Below are 26,191 nucleotides of genomic sequence, written 5' to 3'. Positions count from 1 at the left end.
CTTTTCTCCGAAACTATAAGAGCTATACTATTGAAACTTGTTTCATTAGGAGAAAAGTGGCTGTGACATACGGACGGACATACTGACAGACGTGACGAATCTATAAGGGTTCCTATTTTTGCCATTTAGCTACGTAACCCTAAAAAGGAAAAAAGTTGAGCTCCACTATCACACATTGATTAACCAAGCGTCGATTTAAATGAAATTAAGAAATATGATTTAATAGATGTACTTACTTGAAAATTGAATAAATTTTATTTACTTTCGGAAAGTAACAAACGAATATTATAACAAATGCAGAATGCTACTAATTGCCTGTCACAAGTCTACTATATTTGTTATATTATGTTGTATCAAGCAAGTGTTCATAATTTTGGTACAAGTAGAGACATCTCTGTTTTGAGTAGTAAACTAAGACGATACTTGGATATGACAGCTCACAAGTTGAAGGCTTTCACGGATGTTAGAACGTCAGAGATTCTTGAAATTCACTTCACAGAGCTATTAACCAAACTATCACATCGTCTTCAGATAATACATACGATTCAGATTCTGTCAAGATCGCTAAACTAAAAGGGGAAAATAAAGAGTTTATCGGTGTTTTGAAAAAATTGTGACATTTGCATAAAGTCATAACAACATATTTCTATAATATAAATATAGATGGCGTTCCAATAAACGTAACCTAGATTATCATGATTTCTTACTTATTTCATGCCAAACATGACGTTAAAATATATTTTTAGCACTTTTTCATGTAAATCGTGTTTTTTCTTCAATAAAATATATTTTAAAAGTATTCTTTTGTTATTTGACACAGTTGATAATGTAAATAGAATGAGAGCGGTGGGTAAAGCAGTCCCCCCGGCTCGGTGAGCCGCCGTGCGACACGCAAGCGCTACAGGTAGGTTAACATTTACGGTCCGTCGCATTTGGTCGTTTTGTGCGCTCTCCGTCGCCGAGTAATAATAATAATCATCGAAACCACGAAATGTCGGAGGATATCTGAGGGCTTGTGTGTGATTAAACTTAGTGCCGATCCTATCGAGTGAGTGTGACATGACGAGGAGGAGAGTTGGCGCTTGATCGACTCAGCGGATCTTAACGGTAAATTTCAGATGACATTATTACTCGCGGCTGTTTACTTTGCGGTCAGGTGATCGAGAAACTAATCCCGAGCGACCTTGACAGTAGGAGAGGCGTTCGAAGCAAAATATCAGAAAATGGTAGAAGTCCACGTAGCATAGCGGTGTTTACATGTGAATTATGACACCGAGCGATGCGCGTGAGGCTGTGCCGCTCTTGAGTCAACACGGTTTCACGAGAAACGTGAGATTTGTCGAGTTAGCGTAATATTCGAGCCGATACAAAATTTACCGTTGCAGTGGAAAGTTCTGTACGTGTGTTAAAATTGTTCACGATCTGAAATTTCACTTCCAGAATCTTATTAGAATTATTTACTTTTAGAAACTACCTACGCTCGTTCATTACCATACAATGGGAGTCATCAAATGCACAACTCCAGGTCTCTATTTACCGGTCGTATGAGCGAGTATTGTTGATTGAATAAATTAACAAAGAATTTAAAATCGGTCCGTTAGTTCAATTCATCGTGATGTATTACGAGGCAAATCTCGGAAAGTGGGACACGATGATACTCATTGTAATCTGTCCCTATTCCATCATAAAATAGTAAATGAATCGTGCATTTGAAATGAAAAATCAAGCTAACAGGATTTAATTCCGTAGAATTGTGTATTCATTTAACATAACCTGGGCGATAAAATGATGCTTTTTAAAAGTAGGCATGATAAGGGAATTTAAAGAATTTCACAAATACGAGTATGCAATGATGCATGGCTAAAACGCACTATTTCGACAATTTGGCCTTTAGAGCCAATAGGCGATGTCCGGCTCATCGATGTTGAAATCCATCGGGCACATTGCCAATGCAAATTATAAGCAAACTAAAAGGGCAATTAGCAACAAATGCCAAATTTGCCAATGCAGGATTCACAGAATTAATTGAATGCTTTAGAAATTGACTGCCATCAACAATTTCATAAGTTGAGCGTGATATTATATATCCGACTAAAACGTATATTTCCCGTTATTACTTAATATTATTAAGTAATAATAATAATTAATTATTACGTGAGAAAATTTAACATACGTAGGAAATAAAAACTTACCTGATGTAGTATTCTCCTCAATTCCGGCTGACTTCATTCTATTCATATTATCAAAGTCCTAACTTTATTATAATCATGTTTAGCGATAGACAATCTCAAAAATATAAAAAAAATCTTTAGATCTTTGTATTTACGTCAATTTGAAATCGTTTTTATCGCGAAATTCCCGCGTAAAAGGAGGGAAGTAGACAACGCAAGGAGCGCCATAGAAAAGAGTTCAACGGGTGGCGCATTTTCGAAAAAAATAATTTTATTGTACCATAACTTGTCAGTTAATTTTTTATCCTTAACTTTCCTTGAATTTTTAATAATTTAATTTGTTAGATCGACACCGCTCATTTATTCGAAGTGAAATACAAAAAGTATTTACTCCAAATAACCGAAAAAGTCGAGTCAGTTTCAACTTTCCTCATACATTACTTTAGATACATATTTATTTATTTAATATTTTGTATGTTATTATTTAATTCTTGATAATTATAATATATAACATAAAGTTTAAGATTTAGATGCGAGTCCACTTGGAATTGTCTGAACGGGTTTTTCCAGACAGCCAAGTTTCACTCGTCAGAAAGCTGGACTTTGTTTCACGGTCAACGATGCCTAATAAATAATGTATTCTTATTACGTCTTCAAAATATAAACTTCATTCATGGTCATAGATTTTCCGAAAGTACTGTAATAGTTTTCTTTTTCGTTAAATGACTTATTATAAAGACCATAATTTGTTAGTAACAAAATTATTGTAATTTATTAAAAATATTATTGATAAATACGTAAATGATTTCGTTTGCTAACGAAATAAACTAGCTATACAATAAACTAGCGCAGGTTTGCGCATAGAAAAATGAACATAATATGTCAAAAAATCCAGTAAAAAGGCATCAAAAGCATTTGAAGATTTAAGCAGACTTTTGGTGTTTATACTTTATCATAACTATAGTTCTTAACTAAATTCTAAGGTATCATTATTAGGCAAGGAAATTTTTCTCAGTCGGTAATATAAATCAATGTTGCTTTTTAATGATAAATACGAATGAAAGCGAGTCGAAACTCGTTTGGTCTTATTAAAAGTTCAACATTTATACACGAAATTACTAAATACTTCCGTCATTTAGGAATGCACTTTCACAAAAATAAGGTCGAAATACGCGAGGGATCAGACTTCCACAACTTGCATGAAGTTGTAAAATCGTAACCGGCCTGCTTAATAAATGGCATTAAGATCATCTTATAATTGTTACGTAATAAAGACGTATTTACACGTAGGGCCTGTCACTTTTCATAAAACAATTGTTATCCGGGAATCTGGATTTAAAATAATCGCAGCCAATTATAATTTGAAGGTTTTTTATATAATATATCATTGATCTGAAGTGACAGAAGAATGAGACATTATATGTATAAACTAAAGTGTTTGTATTTTTTTAGTTATTTATTTAAAATCAACAAGAAATTGATGTTTGACAATGGAAATATAAGAAGCGCACGTAATACGGTATTGATGCAAGTCCTAAGGCTTCGTACGACGGCGACCTGTCTGCTCAAAGAGGAAACATTATTTGGAAACGTTCATACTGCATTTGATGGGAAATCGGAAATGTGCCATTGAACTCTATGTTAGGCTGACTACACAAATTGGATTACTGACAACAGCTCGCTATCGCATATTAGAACTTGTTTAAAATAATGTTTGTAACCGTAATAACATAATTAACCAGTTACCTTACATTATAAAGAAGTACAAAATATTATTTTCGCTAATTTGGGCGGAATTCGACGACTGCTACGGATCCCTAGGCGCGTTTAATGCCTAAGTAGTTGGATTAAATTGACTGTATCAATAATATAGATCGGTGAACAATTAATTTAACGACCAAGGCGTCACAACTCACAACTCATTGTCTGACGAATACAATTACTACATAGGTAACTAGGTAGGGTTTTAGCATCTAGAAATTACTTAGAAAAGAAAACCGTCATTTACGTACTTACGGCCGTTCCCAATATTTGATCTATCTCTGGTTTTGCCCTACTAGAGATAGGAATAACTCACATTAGACATTAGAGACATATATTATAAGTCAATTATGAGCTATTCCTATCTCTAGTAGGCGAAAACCAGAGATAGATCAAATATTGGGAACGGCCGTTAGTTACTTACTTTATACGTAATATTATATTATATTGAGTTTAAAAAGATTATAAATACGTCAAAAAGATGACTTTATAGCTTTTATTTCATCCAAAAACCCCATCATATACCTAAAATGAGTAGACGACGCCCGCAACTCCGTTGCGCAAAAATTCGTTCATCGCGTTGGAACCGTACATTTTGCTGGGATAAAAACTATAGGACAATGTCCTTTTCCGGGACCCAAAAATATTTATGGAGATATCCATACAAACAGCAAAATCGGCTCAGTGGTTTGTACGCGAAGAGGTAACGGACAGATAGACACACTTTCCTATTTATATTATTATTATGGTTTAATATTAAATCTCGAACATGTTTCTTCAAGTGATGTATAGATATGAGAGAAAATGAAAGTGAACTAATAGTTTTAAATAGTAACACTAACCAACCATAATTTTATGAGAGAAAGTGCGTTTCTAATTAGCGAGTTAACCCTATTTAATTGTGTATCCGAATAATTTCGACACAATTTACAAAACGTTTGCTGTTTTTCGTTTTTCACCACATTTTTCTTATATTTTATTAATTTATTTGCATAAAATCATAATTAAAAAAATACATAAAGTGCTGGTAAATAGTGCTAGTATATTGACTTATATTTACATTTCATACTAATCTAAATTTTTCATTTTGTCTTGTGGTTTGCACCGTAAATTAGCAAAAAAAAAATTATGTCGTATATTTTATGTCTTTTCTACCTGTAGAAATTCAGAAACGCCTTTAATTCATAGTTTGCATTAATTATTATTACTTTTGATTTATGTCCAGTCCACCTTAAATCTTAATATTATCAAAAATCAAAAATCAAAAACTACACTTTTTTTGATTTTTGATTTTTGATAATATACACGTTTCACTAGGATTATAAATGGAATGTGCCTCGCGCTGGCTGATATAATTTATTTTTAAATATTTCAAATAAAGATTTCAAAATTGGATTCTGGCAATTTTAATCGCATGTGCCAAAACACAAACAACAATACGACCAAAAAGGAACACGTCCAGCGAATATGTCATAGTTTTAAATTCGTAGGTAACATGTTAACAACCCTAGCGACGATTTTCGTCATAATACGTCAAATTTAAAAATTTCAACATCAGTTCTAAGTCGGTATACTCTATCATTCGGTCTACTCTGATATGGCCTTTACGCCAAAAAAAAATTGATACTGTATGAGAATCGAATTTCGGCGCATCGAATTTGCTAGCAACATCTAGCGCGTGATATTTTCCTACAGTCACTAACTAACTAACAGTCGTAAGACGCAATTCCCTCGTTTGTATACAATGGGAGACACTTTTGCGTCGTCGTCGCGTCTCGACTTACACTTTCTCAGGCATCTTCTGTTTTTTTAACCTCAGTGATATCTTGATCAAGGTCGCCTACGTAGTTGCCTCGTAATATTGTGTTATGTAGTAAAATACATTATCTAGTATCTAGATTCTAGTAGCTTCAGCGGTGACTCATCCGACTTGTTCCCTGGCGATTTTAATACACAGATAACATTTAAAGTCTTGCATAGTTTGGAGATTTTAAATGAGAGTAAGTATTTAAATGCGCGATGGGTTTAGCTCGAATGATTACTACTACTTATTGGAATTTGGGATATTCAGCAACAAATTAAAATTAGGTTAACCTTTGATCAGGTTAGGAGTTTAGGACCGAACCTTACTATCCAAATTCTGTCTACAACTTGAATTTGAAAGTTTTTTTCGAAAATTCTGTACTTGTTTCTGTACTTCTGTACTTCTTTATTATTTCTTCCAATTTTTTTATATGTTAAATGAAATGATATTATAGTCAGAATCAGCAAGGCATCAGATGGTGTAGTACCTACTACGGACTACCTAATGTAAAACAGGCTCGCGTGGACCGGCGACTTTCTTGCATGTTACGTGACATTTCTGTTACATGTCACACGACTATATTGCATCTGCTTATATAACTTCATATTTAATACCTTCATTACGAGAATTGCTATGATATGGATAGGATATATTTAAACCTATAATTAAATTAAACTTTTTGTATGGCGTATGCATCGGTATAGATGTTTCAAGATTACTATACTCCACTCGGGCTAACTTATCGCTAACGGTCATTCTGACTCCGTCAAAAACTTGTCATTTTCCATATAAAACCACGATTGACAATATCTGACACTTCATTGTCAATCGCGGTTTATATGGAAAATGACAAGTTTTTGACAGGGAGTCAATGACTGCTAGCGACAAGTTAGCCCGAGTGGAGTATATAGAGGCCCATCTCCTTTTCAACTTTATATTTCTAGCAAGTTTTATAATACGTAATAATGATATCATTGACGGCATGTTATTTATTATTGATATTAGTCATTTGACTTTTTGTTCGTTAAACAATTTGACCTTCCTGAGACACGAGTAGGTATCGTAATAGTCAATACATAACCATAAAATACATAAGTATACATAATCACTAAATCAATGGTCGACCCTAATATATAAATTCAGAGTAACTTATTTTAACCAATAAAAATATTTTTCCTGCATATTATAGCTTATTTTCTTCTCTCATAACAATATTATCTTTAAGCTTAAACTACATAAACGATTTTGTTGAAATCGTTTCTGAAAAAATTCAAATAAAAAAACTCTTGTTTCCCACAAAAACATAGCACCTCCACGATGCAGGCGTTAATCACAAGATCGGTGAGATTGCACAATATGACGATTGGAATGACGAAAGATATTTCCGCGATCTGCAACCGGCGACACTCGCAGTCCGCACTTGCAAGTTGCAACACACGTGTGAGCCATTACATCGATATTTTCCAGTTTTCTAAGAAACTTTTTATTGCTATAATATGTAATTGAATTACATTTTTATATACCTACGTCATAATAATGATAAATGATAATATTATAGTGATATAAATTATTGCCATCGTAATATTATGAGTCGTGATCACATCTATGAAAAAAATTAAAGGCACTTCGCCACTTGCCAAAAGTCTTAACTCTTAATTTAGTCGGGATTTTGATAACGTAAACATTTAACATAACTACTACAATATTTCATGTTTATCCTACTGTACAGTCTCTGGTATTGTGGGGTCAATAAACAAAGAACCTGTAGCTATATATTTATAATACAGGTAAGTGAAGCTTTCTCGAAAATTACTTTATTGTGGTCAGAAATAACAGCTTTTCTGATAACAGATTAAATATTTTTTCATGAATATCAAGCATGATTTATAATGTATAGTACATAATTTTAATTATAGCTTCCCCATTCATACTTTAATACTCGTAACTAATCTTTACTATATCACTAAACCGATTTGGATTAATTTGCTAGAAGGAGATCTCCTTTTAGCAAATTAAATCCAAATCGTTCTGAGTCCCGGAAAAGAATTTATTCTGTACTTTTACTAATATTATAAAGCGGAAGAGTTTGTTTGTTTGAACGCGCTAATCTCAAGAACGATATATATATATATATATATATATATATATATATATATATATATATATATATATATATATATATATATATATATATATATATATATATATATATATATATATTTCCGATTTAAAAAATTCTTTCAGTGTTAGATAGCCCATTTATCGAGGAAGGCTATAAGCTATATTTTATCACGCCAAGACGAATAGGAGCGAAGAAATAGAGGAAAATGTGGAAAAAACGGGGGAAATTATTTGAAAGGGCTTGTCTCACGAAATGCTGGAGCAATTTTTCTATTATTCGGCACAGATAAGAAGTAGACCACGTGAAGGATCATAGGCTATTTTTTTTGTGGGCTAATTTGTCAGTGAAATATCGAATTTACGCGGGCGAAGCCGCGCGGAACGTCTAGTATAATATGAACAGTGAACACCTTTATTCCGGCAAATAGCAGATGCGATTCTCGTGCGATAAACAAAATATGGTGGCGTAATGAAGTTGCAGGCAACAGTTTAATGTCGTATATATCGGATAGTCATGGAAACAAATCGATAAGTCAATAAAGGTGTGTTTGCATTCGCAGCCAGTGAACCGCGGAGACAGGTGGACGCGTTTCCGACGACGGCCCTTCGGAATGCCGTGGGGCTCATTTACATTCTGTACAACCAAACGGTATGCTACTTGTTTGATGAAGCTATGGTTTTTGTCATAGCAGTTGTTACTGGATAGTGGCTCATAATATAGGCACGTTTAATGATGATGCAACGAAAAAATAGGGGCGTTAAAACATAATTAGTTCTCAAAGTGGGCAGTAAACAAAATAAGTTTGGAAGCGCCTGATCTATGGTATAGGTAACATTGATTTTACGTATACCTTTTAGACTAGAAAAGATTTAGAAGACAAAGAAATTGATTTATAGGCAGATGGGAGACCTATGTAGTTTGATTGCATTATGTCGTCAAACCCAGCCGACACCGACACCTACAGACCACGAAACACATTGAATTATTGTAATTTTCAGACCAAATGACTTAGGTCCGCTATGTTGAGCATGTGCATATTATGAATCAGTATTATTTCTATGGTACAGTTTATTGCATAAAATATGTTGTCCATTGCTTCGGTAATTCGTTAGGTTAGTATTAATTTATTTCTTTTCTTCGTTACTGATTTATGTTCATGTATAGCACGATAATAAAATCCTTATTTATGACCAACTACTGGCTATCGTAAAGGCTTGACTTTTGTTTACAAAAGTTAGAGTTGGTTAGAGTTAATAAAAGTCTCGTATATCCAAACCTTTTTAGGGTTCCGTACCCAAATGGTAAAAACGGGAAGACTTTGATGTGTCTGTCTGTCTGTCCGTCTGTCCGTCTGTATGTCTCCAGGCTGTACCTCAAGAACCGCTACAGCTAGGCTTCTGAAATTTTCACAGATTGTGTATATCTGTTGCCGCTATAACAAAAAATACTAAAAACGAAATAAATTGAATATTAAAGGGGGTGCCCATAATATAACAAAAGTATTTTTTTGCTATTGCCATTATTGATATCGAGCAAAAAACATTTCATGTATCTACATGAAATGTTCAGAAAATACTCGGTTTTATTTATAATTTAATAATTTATAATAAAATTTTAATAAAATAAATAATTAAGGGCAGCAAAAATAGGTAACAAATGTGTTTTTTGTATGGGGGGCCCCATACAATAAACACATTTGTTACCTATTTTTGCTCTATAATGGTATGGAACCCTGCGTGCGCGAGTCCAACTCGCACTTGGCCGATTTTTTCATTGTCTAAAGAAGGTAATTAAAACAATAGACATATTTCACAATTTCTTATCTTTATCTTGTACAAAGGCGATGTTTGACATAGTTGTATGTTTACCCGCATCACCGGTTTGATAAAAGATTCATGTTTCCCTATTCCTACAAAACTTTATACATTGGTTGTCTATGACATTATTATACCCATTACTAGGGCTGCCATCATCATTGCTGTCGCCGGTTAAACACGACAAATCCGAGAAAATCCAGACGGATGGCAGCCCTACGGCTACTACAAAGTGTACATAATGAATGTCATGTTATAGTAACCATACCATACAAATTATATCCAATTAAAACCATAAAGTTAATATACGGGATAGAGAAACAAAGGCCTGAGCAAGAGAGATGTCACTATCAGTAACACTGCGTGGTAAAAAGAGACGTGAGATACATGACAGCAGCCCTCTTTTTTTGACGTCCAGTCGGCACGTGCCGCACGTTGACAATTTAATTTCATAGAATTCATGTTCAATCATGTTTGTGTAAGTGTATACGTATACATATTTTTCACACAGATGAAAACCAATTTCGGTTTCGTTTGACAGCTCGAGATTGATGCTCTATTCCGCTAGGTATATTAACTTTATGATTAAAACATGTATTAAGTTACATAGGGCTGGGAGCTTAATTGTAAATCAGTAACGTCATTTGATCATGGACCTTATAATTCTAGAGCTTTTCATATATAAAAACACTCCTTATTAAAATAAAATATTTTTTATTCAAACTAGGTGATACCTAGTTTGAATGAATTTGAAAAGAATTTGAAAAAAAAAAGTGAATACACTTTTTGAAAGTCGGAAGAACGTGGAAACTATGGTGCCTACCACCGGTTCGAGAACTAACCCGGTGAGAAGAATCGGCGCAAGAAACTTGCACGGGACCATTTTTTACTAAAAAGATGGAAAATTACAATCAATATTGTAAATTATATTACCCCATAAAGAGATTAGTAAATAGAAATTAAATTTATCTAAAATCTTAATACATGTATAGCCTATCCTAATTTATGGTAGGGCTCCGCAAGGAGGATTCTGATTGGAGGTAGAGTTTTACTTTACTTTGAAATAGTATATAGTATATAGAATTACGAGAATTATTAGAATACCAATTTACTGTTAAATGCGAGTCAACAAGACTGAAACTATTAGATGAAAACCTTCGTAGTTTATACAATTTTACTGTATCTATACCTCTTGGAATTGTAACAAAAGGTACGTTTCTACCTTCTGAGGTAGGTACTCTATCGGAGATGAACGGCCCGACATAAAGGACTTCCGCTACAATTTGTTCCGCAGCCCGCGCCTGCACAACGCTCAGCAAACATCACGTTCGCCCCCTGAGCGCGCACGTACCGATCATTATGAGTTTAATTTAATACCGTGAGACGTGAAATATACAGATGCCTTGGATTTATTAAGTGACCAAGCACGAGAGGTGCTCGCGTGTAATGGCGTCGGTTGTACGTTGTTATGAAAGTACCGAATCCATACTTCCACAGTCCACACTAATATTATAAATGCGAAAGTGTGTCTGTCCTTTTTCACGCTTAAGCCCCTGAACTAATTTTGATGTTTAGTATGGGGATAGTTTGAGTCCCGGGAAGGAACATAGTATAATATACGCGCGCGCGATAAACGAATTTCTGCACAACGGATTTGCGGGCGTCATCTTGTGCTTATCTATACTTTTTTTTTGATAGCCTCTTAATTTAGACATATTATACAAATTGGTTACATTACAAGTTACAAAGTTATAATTGTTAAAAATTTAGTCTAAATGCCTTGTGGCAAATGCCTCCTCCAGTCTTTTCCATTCATTTACGTCTAATGCTGCTCTATGCCTGGTCTTTCCCGCTGCTTCTGCTGCTTCTCATTTTAGTTTTTTGCCTCTTTTTCTTTTATTGCCTCTTGGGTACCAGTGAGTTACTGTTACTGTTTTGCTCCACTTGTCTTTGCCTCGTATAAGTTGTCCGGCCCATCTCCATTTTAGCTTGTTAGTCTGCGCTGTGATATCTTTTAACTTTGTTTTATCTCTTATCGTAGAGCATCTTATTTTATCTAATAGTTTAATGTTTAGTATGCTCCGTTCCATGGATATTTGGCAAGTTTCTAGCTTTTCTGTCAGTTTTTTTGTGAGGCTCCAGGTTTGGCAGCCGTATGATAAGACTGGCAGGACACATGCATGCATGCATGCATGTATATGTATATCTATACTTACTAATATTAAAAAGCGGAAGAGTTTGTTTGGACGCGCTAATCTCAGGAACTATTGGTCCGATTGGAAAAATTATTTCAGTGCTAGATAGCCCATTTATCGAGGAAGGCTATTTTTTATCACGCTAAGACTAATACGAGCGAAGAAATAGAGGAAAATGTGGAAAAACGGAGGAAATTATTTGAAAGGGCTTATCTCACGAAATACTGGAGCAATTTTTATGTTATTTGGCATAGATAAGAGGTAGACCACGTGAAGGATCATAGGCTATTTTCTGTGGACTAATTTGTCTGTAAAATATCTAATTTACGCGAGCGAAGCCACGCGGAACGTCTAGTAATATATAAAACCTACTTCCTACTTTTCTGCTCTACGGGTTGTCTCAGGTAGGAAGGTAAGGAATTTCAAACAGTTTCTCGCCCATACTGTCTCCCACACCTTCTATCTTCTATATTATATAAAATTGGCGAGAAACCCCTCAATCTTTTAAAACAGCGTAACAGCGTAGTATTATAATGTAAAATACTCTATATTCTACAACTTTACCAGTCACAAGTTGTCAACTATACAGGCAGTTCATTTTTAGGATTCCGTACCCAAAGGGTAAAAATGGGACCCTATTACTAAGACTTCGTTGTCTGTCCGTCTGTTTGTCTCCAGGCTGTAACTCAAGAACGGTAATAGCTAGGGAGTTGAAATTTTTACAGATTATGTATTTCTGTTGCCGCTATAACAACAAATACTAAAAAACAAAATAAATTTAATATTTTAAGGGAGGGGTAAAGTCGGTACCAGCTCAGAACTGAGATCCTTGACATAGAACTTAGCTGGTACCGACTTCAAAAGAATGAAATTTGGGTGCAGAAGTAGTAGGTAGGTTTAGTCGAATTTTGAAAAAGGCCCTAATGAAAAATAAGAATTATTTCATACTTTTTAGATCATTTGAAGAATATCGTTTTTACCTTGGAAGTCGGGTTCAATTTTTTGTTAAAAAATAATATTTTTTCTATTCTTTATGAAACTCTTCGGCGCCAGTCTAACTCGCACTTGGCCGATTTTTACTTGTTGAGGAGAAATGCACGGATCGTTACCGTCCACGTTTGACACTGACGAAATATTATTTCCTTAAAGCTTTTATATATGAGAGTCATCCTTATGTCGTCTGCATAAATATCTTGCAAGAGGTAAAATATATCTGAACGGCGTTGGTCGTTCAGTTTGTTCGTGATCATTTCCCAGAAAGCTGACAATCGCCACTTAACACCTGCACACGACCAGTCAGCGCCATAAAGGCAAAATATTATGTCAACTCTTTTACGTTTTTTTGTGTGCCTTTGTGAACGCTCTAACTTCAAATCAAACAACGAACCACATTCTTATTTCAAAAATGTTGACTACAACTCGACATGTTACTGTGCAATATTTAGAGTTGCAGTAAACTTTAGTTTCTCTTCAAGTTTATATTTAAAATTTGTTGTTTAAATGAATAAGTACTAAATATTGTGTTTATTTATTCCAGGTCGACCGGTGACCACATGTCGGCGCCATCATGGTGATCGTTACCAGAGTAAGTATAAAACATACTTTCTGTCACACTCAGATTGGTACATTAATTAATTAATGTAATTAATTCAAAATTTTGGCTTAAGCCCTATACATTATCTGTCAAACTCTTCATTAAATTGAAGGTCATAATTAAATGGCGGTTTAGGAATGCACCTGACCCTTACTTGACTAACTACTTAAACCTAGATCTCAAAATCTGTAAGGTCTAGAAAACTGATTTTTTTCACGAGTAACTTCTGATGAAGATTAAATGCTCAAGACGAAAACACGATTACTGAAAAAATGCTCGATAATTTCTTTTCACAAAAAACCTTGTTTTAGACACATTTTTGCTTGGATCTTCGACGTTTGCTTCTTTTCTTTAATATTTTTTAATGTCAAAAAAGGCATTGATAAAACCTAAATTTGCTCAAAACACGTTTTTCATAATCATTACAGTTCGTCTTTTATTCAATTAAAACTAACTTGGCGATGATTCCGCGTCGTCCTTTTTCACCTGGCATATGAAAGAAGGTTTTTTGGTCCTCTTAAGTATCAATTTTAATTAGCTACTGCAGTCCTTTGAGGATCTCATAGTGCTCATAGTATTATCTTACAGATAATTTTATGAATCATAGGATTTCAGTTCTAGGATTCAATTTACAATATTATAATTCTGTCACACTTGCAAAACGTCTCTTCATTATCTTGCTTATTTCTGTCGCTCAAAGACAGAAGATTATAGGTACCGTTTTGTAAAGGTTGGTTAAAGATTGTAAAAGATCTGCTGGTGCTAACATTGCAAATACTATCGCCTCAGAGTTTACAAGATTAAAGTTCAATGATTCTCGGTGGACTTACCTTGAATAACATTAACCCACTAAGGTTAAGCTTCAACCGTTTACGCTAGGTACGATTAGGTATATTATAATATATAACAGTGGTTCTTAACCGGTGGTCCGCGGACCACTGGTTGTCCCTGGAGGGATTCCAAGTGGTACACGAAGCCATCCTAATAGTATGTGAGAATTCAGAAGTCAGTAAAGAGTATGCACTATGCAGTCAGTACTCAGTAGTCACAAAAATTACATTCAATAAAAATCTGTAACTTTTAGTTTTTTATAAAGTTGTACCTGTTTTCTTTATCAAACGACCCTTAGTTTATTTAAACCAACTGGGTGGTCTCCGGCTAAACAAACATTTGGTAAAATGGTCCCTCATGGCTAAAAGGTTAAGAACCACTGATTTATAATATTATGTAGTTTTTGAGACTTAATAAAAAGGTTATTGTATATCTTTCATTTTAATTTAGCAATTTTGCGACAATTATTGCAAACAAAACAGTTTTTGCGTGCCAAAATAATTTCTATAGAATTGCTTTATTAAAGGACGTATAATATGGCCATCCCCTGTGGCCATCCCCTTTATTATGTTACTTAAAAACTACTAGCTACTAGCTGTGTAAGTGTGCAACTTCGTTTATCACGTTGGAACCGTAATTTATTCGATATAAAAATTAAAAATATGAATTGTCCTTTTCCGAGACTCAGTATAACTCCATATCTCAATTAAAACGTCGTTTTAGTAGTTGAAACGTGATGCGATTAACAGCCATACAGTCAGAAATTCGCATTCATAATAATATTATGTAGTAAAACTAGTGCCTGAGGAAACTATATTAAGAAAACATGAGTGGAGGAAGCAGGTTGGGAAAATTATTTAAAATAAAAAAATGTGGATTTTATGTGTAGCCAGATATACTCGTATTAGCCAGATGGTGAATGAGGCAAGTTACAAGGTTTGTTTAAATTATAAGGGAAAAAAATTGTAATTGTTTATTGTCCTCATGTTACAAAATGTTATCTGGTTCTTCTACTCACGTCTTTAATTATCGGTTGTATAATGTCTACAGACATATTAATTAGGTAATTAAAGAGATAATGAGCAGCACGTGCAAGACAGCACAACCGCATGGAGAATAAAACACAAATAGCGGAGCGAGTTCCGATCAGTGCGTTTGGCAAGAACATTCCGCCAGATACAGAATCTAGAACTTGGCGGGTCATTCACCTCACACTAGCCCGTACTGACTCATTTCAGTTATTTACAAACTATAAAAAAATCTGTAAGGGTGGAGCTAAACGAGCGTTATTTTGTGAGTCGAGAGTCGCAGAATTTCGGTCGCGTAAATTATTTTTCATACTAATCATGACTCACAAAATTACTCTCGTGTGAATGAAGTAGAAATTTTCAATGAAACTGATTCGAGCAGAATATCTGCCAACCGAAACCCTAAATTAGAGGAAAGAGACGAACGTCACTTGTCAGTTGTCGGATTCTAGAGGTAGTTGGCAATTAGTAGCGTGTAGACTAAAGAACTTTACATAATATTATAGACATTTATTATTTATTTATTTTATTCAGAAAACTTACAGCTTGCCAAAATTTCTTTAAGGATACAATTATAAAAACATAAAGCCAATTATGAATTTCTTTCATTATTATAATTAAGTAAGTAATTTGTTACTAATCAAGTTTTATTAGCGCAATCCTTTAGTAACTATTCGGAAGCCGTCTAATTAATAATTAACTGCCTATTAAGTACTGACTGCTATGCAACGCCTCAATTCTAGTAATTCTTGTAAAATATCTTTGCCTTCTTTTGCATTCATATCTTCGCCTATTTTGTTGACAATGGCTCCAAGTTTTCAATGCCAATAGCTGCTGAGTAAAAACCCGGCCTGGGAAACCGCATACTAAACCGAGAGTGACAGTGAGAACTGCGAACGTAAGGCTGGGTCTGTATTCGCGTGGGAGATTCGTCGATAGTTTCATTTTAATACAAACCTGTTTCAAAACAAATGAATATGCAACATCGGCTAGTCGAGGCTGTTCAAGATTATTTTGGTGACGTTGGCTTAGTCATGGTTTCAGTAGGTATAAACATTTATTCGGCCTACTCAGTAGCTCCCTAAAGATCCTTATGAGTAGGATATAGGTATTGGGTATTACATTACTCTTTCAAAATATTTTGTTTCTAAATGAGATAAATGTAACAGTAAATGTAACTTCTCTTTTCCAATAGTGCCGAATGACACTAGCAGAAACTTAATGTCTTTAATACACTTGCAAAACAAAAGGATCGTCAGCATCACGCTATTCTGTCATTAAAATACAACTTCCTTAAATCTCTAAAGTATTAAAAAATCATCAAAGTGATAGTCGGATGTTGTTTTAAGAGAAATGTTTTACACCTGTCCTGTAGCCTGTCGTTACACTCCATGTTAACATACGTGGACGCGTTGCGTGCGCGCCGTCCATTATATTTTAGGTTACTACCATTTACGGCTGATATCTATGCCAGCATCAATTTAAAGAAAGAAATATGGATCGGATCTGTATTTTTTATACTCTATAAAATGATCGTTAATGATACGTGGATGAAAGTGAGATTTATATGAAATCGCTGAAATTGCCATGGAATTAAGTTAGAATTTCATTAGTTTAATGTTAAATTACATAGCAGATATATTTATTATTAAACACTTAAGTTCAGATCAAATTCGCTCAATCATTGATTGGCCTCTCAGTGCCTCAGTGGCTCGGTCACTGATAACGTTATCACAGCAAACACTACAGTAACTTAATTAAGTAACGAGCCAAAATCATTTGATTAGGAATAAATCCAAGTGTTTGGTATAAGTGGACCAAAAAATAATACCAAAATGGACCTGGATAATATAGTATTTGAGGTACGTAACTTGTAATGAAGTTTTCTACAGTTTACTAGTTTTGATAGAGTAGGCGATAATAGATATTTTAAATAAAAACACAAAATAAGTTAATAAATCTACGTTTGGCCAACAGTAAATATTATGTAACTTGAGATATTAAAAAAACACTGTTAAAGAGATAGTAGGGAACATAATAAATATATTGATCTACATAATTAAATAGGCAAAATCACAAATAGACTGGTAAACTAACTTGTAAACAAAATTATAGCCCTCGTTGGTATCAGTTATAATAGGCGCAAAAAACATACAAAACCGTACAATAGTTATTAGTTATTACATAGACTGCTATTATTATTGACTTTCACGTAGGCAAGATGACTATCTTGTGCGACGATCGCATCGTCAATTAACTCGAACAAATAAGGACGTACACTTTCTATTAAATTCGTCGGTGCCTCGCCAGTTCCGGTGTCCAGTAGTACAGTTTGAGTATGCACAGCTGTTTGTTTCTATGTAGTCGTTAGGAGACAAAGTGTTATGGAGTACCTACTCAGAAATGAAATTGTGCAAAAAGTGATAAATCTTCGTAATGTTTTCCGCGAACATTCTTGTGCTCTAATTTAGTTTTGTTTGTTTGTGGAATGATGACGGTTTTGATGAGCCTATATGAAGGCTTGAAGTAAATACGTTAACGGATGGAATTCCAGTAATCATGAAGGATACAATTTTAGCTATTAAGGTACTGTGAATTTTATAGAAACGGAGAGTCTTAATTTGGGTCCATTCAGCCCGAATCAATAGGCTTGATGACTTTTTTTTTCTTATTGGTAATTGAAAGACCCTTAAAGAATAGAAACATCGCTGAAAGAATGACTCTCATAGCTTAAAAATTCACCAAGATATGACAATTCAAACATCTCATAAAATATACCTGCCCGAAACGCTCCATACAAAGTGCTACGAAAGATTGACGTCACTCTTTCGTAGTTTGTACGCATCGGGAGAGAACTTTGTTTGATAGGTATATTAAATATTGCGTTTATGAAAGTGGTTTCATAACAAAAGTTGCTTTAAATTGCATAAGTTATCGAATAGTATACAAATATTAAGTTTTTAAATTAATTATAATTTAATTAAAAATTATAATTTAATTAAAAATTAAATTATAATTAATTTTTAATGAAAAAAAAATCGACTTGATTATCCAACTTTGAAGGCGCATAACAAAAAAAAATACAAATGCTATCGAGCTAAAATTTTCGGAACACTTATTTTTTACCGTGATTTCTTTATTTTATTAACAAAATTCGCTAATCTTTGACCTTATCATCATCCCTATTCTCTGTGATCCCTTTCTGTTATGTCAATCCTTTATATTAGAAACTAATTAGTAAACCTGCAAAATATTGCGCCAGTAGCAATCAAAAGCCTTAAAGATCCTAAAAGCATCCATCATCCGCTGTCGATTTAGTAACGTGCGAAGCAATGTAACCGGCGAAAATTGTACAGTGTTTGCTATAGACATTGTTTCAAGAATTTTCGCAAGTCACAAGTTCAAAATATCCTGCCATTCATTTGTCTCAAACTCATATTATAATATAAAATATCATATCCCAAACATAACTCCCATTCATTAGTCCACAAACACACACTGACCTCACATTCGTGCAATTCCAGGGTGATTACATATGGATCGAGCCGGTTTCCGGTCGCGAGTTCGACGTGGCCATAGGAGCGCGCGTGCTCGCCGCCGAGGGCCGGCGGATCCGGGTGCGGGACGACGACGGCCAGGAGCAATGGCTGCCGCCGGAGCGCCGCATCAAGGCCATGCACGCCACCTCCGTGCACGGCGTCGAGGACATGATCTCGCTGGGGGACCTGCACGAGGCCGGCATCCTGAGGAACCTGCTCATCCGCTACAACGATAACCTCATTTATGTAAGTTCTACTTATTTGAGGTGGCCGGTGGGTCTTTTTAGGGTTCCGTACCAAAAGGGTAAAAACGGGACCCTATTACTGAGACTTCGATGTCTGTCCGTCTGTCTGTCCGTCTCCAGGCTGTAACTCAAGAACCGCTATAGCTAGACTTCTGAAATTTTCACAGATTATGTATTTCTGGTGCCGCTATAGCAACAAAATAAAGTTTATATTTACGGGGGGCTCCCATACAACAAACGTTACTTTTTTGGTCTTTTTGGCTAGTAATCCATAATGGCAACAATGACAATATTATCGTTATTTTTTTGGCCTTTTTTGCTCGTAATCAATAATGGCAACAGCTAGGCACTTCAAATTTTCACAAAATCCTCAATTATATGTGTACTTTAATATTAAATAAAAAAATTAAAATAAAATAAATAATTAAGGGGGGCTGCCATACAAAAAACATATTTTTTTCCTTATTTTCGCTCTATAACGGTACGGAACCCTTAGTGCCCGAGGCCGACTTGCACTTGGCCGATTTTTACTTTTCATTAGAAGTGTCGAGGAAGTAGTGTTTCAAAGCTGCATGATCTAATGTTTCGATGGATAATATTTGAGCAAAACTACATAATAAATATAACCATCTCCATATAACAAAAAGTTTTAAATTATAAAATTGTTAGCACTTTTAATGTTTAGACTGCATGAATAAGCACTACACAATTTAACAAAACAAACAGATCTAGTTAAAACTGAAGTGACTGAGTAAATATTTAGATGTAGGTCAGTAGGCAAAATGTAAGTCAATGACCTGTAATAATGAACCATATAATGTATTCACGAACCGCGTTCAGCGTAATATTTTGTGACTTTGTTTATTTTGGATTTACGTATTCCCGTATTTTAAATTTACTCAACCCAGAAACATTTTACAGTGAATATTTTACAGCTCCGACACTACAATTTACTACTAATAGGTATAATATCAATTTCATGTAAGTAATCTAACCTACAAAAAGACAAAATACGAACTTAATGTAGTAGTAGCAGCAGGTATGTTTACCAAAAATGAAAGCACAGTACTTATCAGGTACCAACTTATTCAATACCCAACTCACACGAGCTTCACAATTGACTTGTACTTTCATTTTGAGTTCAAACTGTTGCATTGTAGCATGCAGAATCAGGCACGCCTGCTGAATTGCAATTTCGTTGACCCAATTTAACGACTTGAATGCAAAAACGCTTGTTATAAAAAATCTGCCAAGTACGAGTCGGACTCGCGCACGAAGGGTTTCGTTCCGTTATAGACGAAAAATAGGCCAAAAATTGTGTTTATGTATGGGAGGCGGGAGCCCCCTTAAATTTTAATTTTATTTAAATATTATTATTAATTATTAAAGTAGGCACATAACTAAGGCTTTTATTATTATTTATTAGTCTATGCGATTATTGATAACGAGCAAAAAAGGCCAAAAAAATAACGTTTGTTGTATGGGATTCTTCAATATTAATTTTATTTTGTTTTTAGTTATTTATTGTTATAGCGGCAACAGAAATTATACACAATCTGTGAAAATTTCAGAAGTATAGCTATAGCGGTTATTGAGTTACAGCCTGGAGACAGACAGACAGACGGATAGACATCAAAGTCTCAGTAATAGGGTCCCGTTTTTACCCTTTGGGTACGGAACCCTAAAAAGTGACAAATGTAACTCGATGATATGAACTAACCAAATACAATGAATATAAAATGATATAATATTGAATGTTGTGTATTTTTTCAGACGTATACGGGTTCTATATTGGTAGCAGTCAATCCATACCAAATACTACCAATATACACAGCAGACCAAATTAAGTTATACAAGGAGAGGAAGATTGGTGAATTGCCACCACACATCTTCGCCATCGGAGACAATGCGTACGCGCACATGCGGCGGTATGGCCAGGACCAGTGCATCGTCATCAGCGGGGAGTCAGGAGCCGGCAAGACTGAATCTACTAAACTTATTTTACAATACTTAGCAGCTATAAGTGGGAAGCATTCGTGGATTGAACAACAGGTACTTTACTAGACATTTCTAGAATAAACAGAAACTACATATTAAAATAAATTCTTATGCGTCTGTCTTTACATTATTTCAGATATTAGAAGCAAATCCAATTTTAGAAGCATTTGGTAACGCGAAAACTGTTAGAAACGATAACTCATCTCGTTTTGGAAAATACATAGATATACATTTTAATAATAACGGTGTGATCGAAGGTGCTAAAATAGAACAATATTTACTGGAGAAATCAAGAATAGTTCACCAAAGCACGGACGAGAGAAACTATCACGTATTTTACTGTCTGCTGGCCGGACTGTCGAAGGAAGAAAAGAAGAAATTAGATTTAGGAGAACCATCAGAATATCGTTATTTATCTGGAGTGAGTACTTTTCATCATAGTAGGTTCCGTTGATTCCAAGCACATTATGAATATTTATTTTACGTTTCAGGGAAACAGCTTTACGTGTGAAGGAAGAGATGATGCTGCTGAATTCGCAGATATTAGGTCTGCTATGAAAGTATTGCTATTTACGGAACCAGAAATCTGGGAAATCTTAAAGTTATTAGCGGCGGTACTTCACTGCGGAAATATCAAATATGAGGCGACTATTGTTGATAATCTCGATGCAACTGAGATCATAGAACAGGCTAATGTTAAAAGAGTAGCTCACTTATTAGGTGTTCCGACGCAGTCTCTCATTAATGCATTAACAAGGAAAACGTTATTCGCTCATGGAGAAACTGTAGTATCGACTCTCAGCCGGGAACAGTCGGTGGATATTCGAGATGCTTTTGTGAAAGGAATTTATGGCCGGCTTTTTGTAACAATAGTCAAGAAAATCAATGCTGCAATTTACAGACCGAAATCAACGATGAGAACTGCCATCGGAGTACTTGATATATTTGGCTTTGAAAATTTCGACCACAACAGTTTCGAACAATTTTGTATTAACTTTGCAAATGAGAATTTGCAGCAATTCTTTGTGAGGCACATATTTAAATTGGAGCAAGAAGAATACAATCACGAGGGCATCAATTGGCAACATATTGAGTTTGTGGACAACCAAGATGCTTTAGATTTGATAGCTCTGAAACAACTAAATATAATGGCACTTATTGATGAAGAATCCAAGTTTCCGAAGGGCACGGATCAAACTATGTTGGCTAAACTGCACAAAACTCATGGATTACACAGAAATTACTTAAAACCAAAGTCAGACATTAACACTAGTTTTGGGCTCAATCATTTTGCCGGAATAGTATTTTATGATACTCGAGGTTTTCTTGAGAAAAATCGTGACACATTTAGTGCTGACCTACTCCAAATTATTCACATGTCCACGAACAAGTTTTTACAGCATATTTTCCAGGAAGATATAATTATGGGATCAGAAACAAGAAAAAGAACCCCTACTTTGTCGACGCAATTTAAAAAATCATTAGATTTATTGATGAGAACGTTGGGTACTTGTCAACCATTTTTCATCCGATGTATCAAACCCAACGAATTTAAGAAGCCCATGATGTTCGATAGAGGGTTGTGCTGTAGACAACTAAGATACTCAGGTATGATGGAAACTATACGAATTAGACGAGCTGGATATCCTATTAGACATAGCTTTAAAGAATTTGTGGAGAGATATAGGTTTTTGATATCGGGAGTACCTCCAGCGCACAAAACTGACTGTATGGCCGCAACGAAGAGAATTTGCGCCACCGTCCTAGGTAAATCAGATTATCAGCTAGGTCACACCAAAGTGTTCTTAAAAGATGCACACGATCTATTTCTGGAACAGGAGAGAGATCGAGTCCTTACTCGAAAGATACTCATACTTCAGAGATCTATTCGGGGATGGGTATACAGGCGAAGATTCTTAAAGATGAGAGCAGCCGCAGTACTGATTCAACGTCACTGGCGAGGGAAGCTGCAGAGGATCAGATACAACAAGATGAAGGTGGGATACGCGCGGCTACAGGCCCTGATTCGTGCTCGAGTTCTAGCGCATAGATTTCGACATCTTCGTGGGCATATTGTTTCACTACAGGTAAGTTGATTAAAACTTGTCCTGCTACTACATTTTAGAAGTAATTTATAATTAAATGTGCTAAAGTATAGTTTTTGTCGAATTTTTGATGACACAGAATAAAAAATCATAATATTTTTTCAGGCAGCAGCTCGTGGCTACTTGGTCCGAAGATCCTACGGCCACAAGATGTGGGCAATCGTTAAAATTCAAAGTCATGTAAGGCGGTTAATAGCGATGCGTCGCTACAGAAGGTTGAAGCAGGAAGCGAAGGCTCACAACGAAGCTCTTCGATTACGGAGGCAAGAGGAGCAGCGACTACAACATCAAGGAAACACACGCGCTAAGGAAATCGCGGAGCAGAACTACAGAGTGAGTAACTTTAGACAAAATAAATAATTAAAATATGATTATTATCAACGAAAATAGGATTGAAATTAATTCTAGAATTTATAAATAACTAATAAGTAAGTAATTACAAAGTTTTAATATTTTTAACATTAAGAAATTCCGCGCATGGTCGTTGCGTCGCGCCTTGAACTTATGCACAAAAAAAAACGAATCAGGTTCCATAAGGCTCTTGAAATAGTCCAAAACACATATTTTATTTGTCCATGTCAGCCTATAAACAAAGTTGGCCATTGGCATTGCATAATATTACAAGTAGAACTATTTCAGTTTTCACGTTCGCGACTAGTTCGCGACACTTCAATTATTATAAATCAATTAAGTTTCGCTTAATTACTTGTTCTAATTAGATTAAAAATGCACGCTTTATAGTCACAATAACTTTATGTAATCTTGATTTAGATGTTATATTTTACAGCAACGTCATTATTATCATTGTTAGCCGCTAACGTCCTAAACTAAGGTAATGTTTTAAATACGAAGATAGTTTTCGTTCACTACTTGAGCACAGACCATGTTCCGTATAAAACATTGTAACCAAAAAAACACCAGTGACTGCTTAGAGAAGTACAAAACACTATTGTCAGGATTAAATCTTTTTTTATTTTTCATACCAATCTAGCATTTACTTTAAGTGCATTTTCCTAAATTTCATTATTGTAATCTAACTTGTGCACAATATTTAAAATATCGGGCGTAGTAATTGACGTAACAGCAGGTCTCAATCGACCGTGTAGGTTGTTATACAATTACCTACGACCTGGATGCGGTTGGGTTACAGCTGAGTTGAAGTCAGTATATCAATTTAATTAAAACTAAACACGCGTGTTTTGTGCACATAATGTGGCTTAATTCAATCGACTACAATTTTGTAGATATAATGAAAAACGATTTAATGGACTTTAAATGGAAAACATGTTCTTGGGCAAGTAATTTTAACATTGAATGGTACATATAACAAAAAAAAAAGTGAATTACAAAAAACTATTAGTTTATCATTGAGATGTTTAAACCATTGTTATATCCTCCTTTAAAATCAAATTCAAATTTAAAAAATTATGCATAACTTTAAGCAATACATATTTGATATTATAGTATGAATATATATTATGTTGTTGACTGTTGTGTATAAAGTTACTAGTAACAGTTGGTTTTGCAGTATCGATTAGTGATAACAAGAAATCCGGCCAAGTGCGTGTCGGGTCACGCACAATGTAGGGTTCCGTAGTACCGCTAATTTTTGATAATTTTTATATGGTGAATTAATGTACATTTATAACGTGTTTTACACTACTAACAACATCATCGCAGTTTCGTATAAAGGAATTTGAAAGGGAAGGTCCTTTAAACTTCGCCGAATACATTTTTTTCAGTTGATCGACTATTACTCAATAACTTTTAAAGTCTTCTTATAGTTTCCCTTTGAAATTCAGCATATTTCCTACTCCCGTAAATTTTTTAACATTTCCAGAAATAACCGTTTAGCTTGTAGAAGGGTATGATATGTACTTTAATGATTTTTTCCACTTTCAAACTTCATATTTCACAAATGGATCCCTAAATCGGAAAATGATCTATTAATACTCATAATATTTTCAATAAACCTATCCAACGACACCCTACACGGTAGGGTGGACGCAAAAAAAAGACATCCGAAACTATAAGGGTTCCTTGTTGACTACGGAACCCTAAAAACGAAATTAAATATGAGCATTGAGCTTGCTATCTCTAATTAATATATGTTGTCGGTCAATTTATTTTCGGTGTTGTCAGTAATCGGATGTCTGCGTTTATAATGCGAAAATTAGCTGAAGCTCTATTTTGTTTCAGGAACGTATGTACGAACTCGAACGACGCGAAGCAGAACTAGCATTAGAAGAAAAACGTCAACTAGAAGCCAAAAGGACTTTACTACAGGAGGCGGCTCGAAAACAAGACGAGCCGGTTGATGATAGCAAATTAGTGGAAGCTATGTTTGATTTCCTACCGGACTCGAGCAGTGAAGCACCCGCGCCTAAAGATACGTCTGTGTTTAGTGACCTACCCCAGCTAAGAGCCGATCAACAAGAGGTAAGAGTTTAGTTTTATAATGTAGTTCATGAACGTCATGGTGAATTCACTGAACATTCAGTTGGGAACATCTTTATTGAGCAATTCCTTTGCTTGCTTTGCGAAAGCTTGCGTAATTTCTTTGTGAAATGGACTAGAAAACGAGCGGAACTGCTTGCTGATAAGTGATTACACTCGCAACACCAAAGGGTAGTTATCCTTAAAATTTTAACCCAAAAATGTTTCTTTAATTGCAGATGGTGACGCCTATGCAAACCACATCAGAGGACGAGGAGGATTTGTCGGAGTTTAAATTCCAGAAGTTTGCAGCCACATACTTCCAAGGAAATGTCACACATCAGTATTCTAAGAAACCTCTCAAACATCCGCTACTGCCCCTGCATACACAAGGAGACCAGCTGGTAAATATAAGTCATTCTTTCCAACAGTTGCAACTCCTAACAAACAAATTGTATCTATAAGTCCTACTTCTTATGAATATCTTATAACTTGGGTGTATTTTATTATTTTATTAGTACCTATTAGTGTAATTTTCACATCTACAA

General features: G+C 34.9%; 1 protein-coding gene across 1 annotated transcript in view; it reads left to right on the top strand.

Moving 5' to 3' along the window:
- The first annotated feature begins 897 nt into the window (after nt 1-897).
- The window catches only part of LOC121733500 (myosin-VIIa), a 33,456-nt gene continuing 8,162 nt past the window's right edge, over nt 898-26,191 (top strand). Inside the window, exons 1-9 of the mRNA XM_042123760.1 lie at nt 898-1,107; nt 13,405-13,452; nt 18,845-19,105; nt 20,878-21,156; nt 21,239-21,523; nt 21,594-23,189; nt 23,313-23,540; nt 25,407-25,646; nt 25,883-26,047. Of these exons, the coding sequence (XP_041979694.1) occupies nt 13,435-13,452; nt 18,845-19,105; nt 20,878-21,156; nt 21,239-21,523; nt 21,594-23,189; nt 23,313-23,540; nt 25,407-25,646; nt 25,883-26,047 (3,072 nt within the window). The 5' untranslated portion in view covers nt 898-1,107; nt 13,405-13,434. The remainder of the gene's footprint in view (nt 1,108-13,404; nt 13,453-18,844; nt 19,106-20,877; nt 21,157-21,238; nt 21,524-21,593; nt 23,190-23,312; nt 23,541-25,406; nt 25,647-25,882; nt 26,048-26,191) is intronic.

The sequence above is a fragment of the Aricia agestis genome, chromosome 1, assembly GCF_905147365.1.
Source record: "Aricia agestis chromosome 1, ilAriAges1.1, whole genome shotgun sequence".
In the NCBI taxonomy this organism is placed as follows: Eukaryota; Metazoa; Arthropoda; class Insecta; order Lepidoptera; family Lycaenidae; genus Aricia; species Aricia agestis.
Note: the sequence above shows the minus strand (reverse complement) of the source record. Positions and strands in the feature narration are given on the sequence as shown.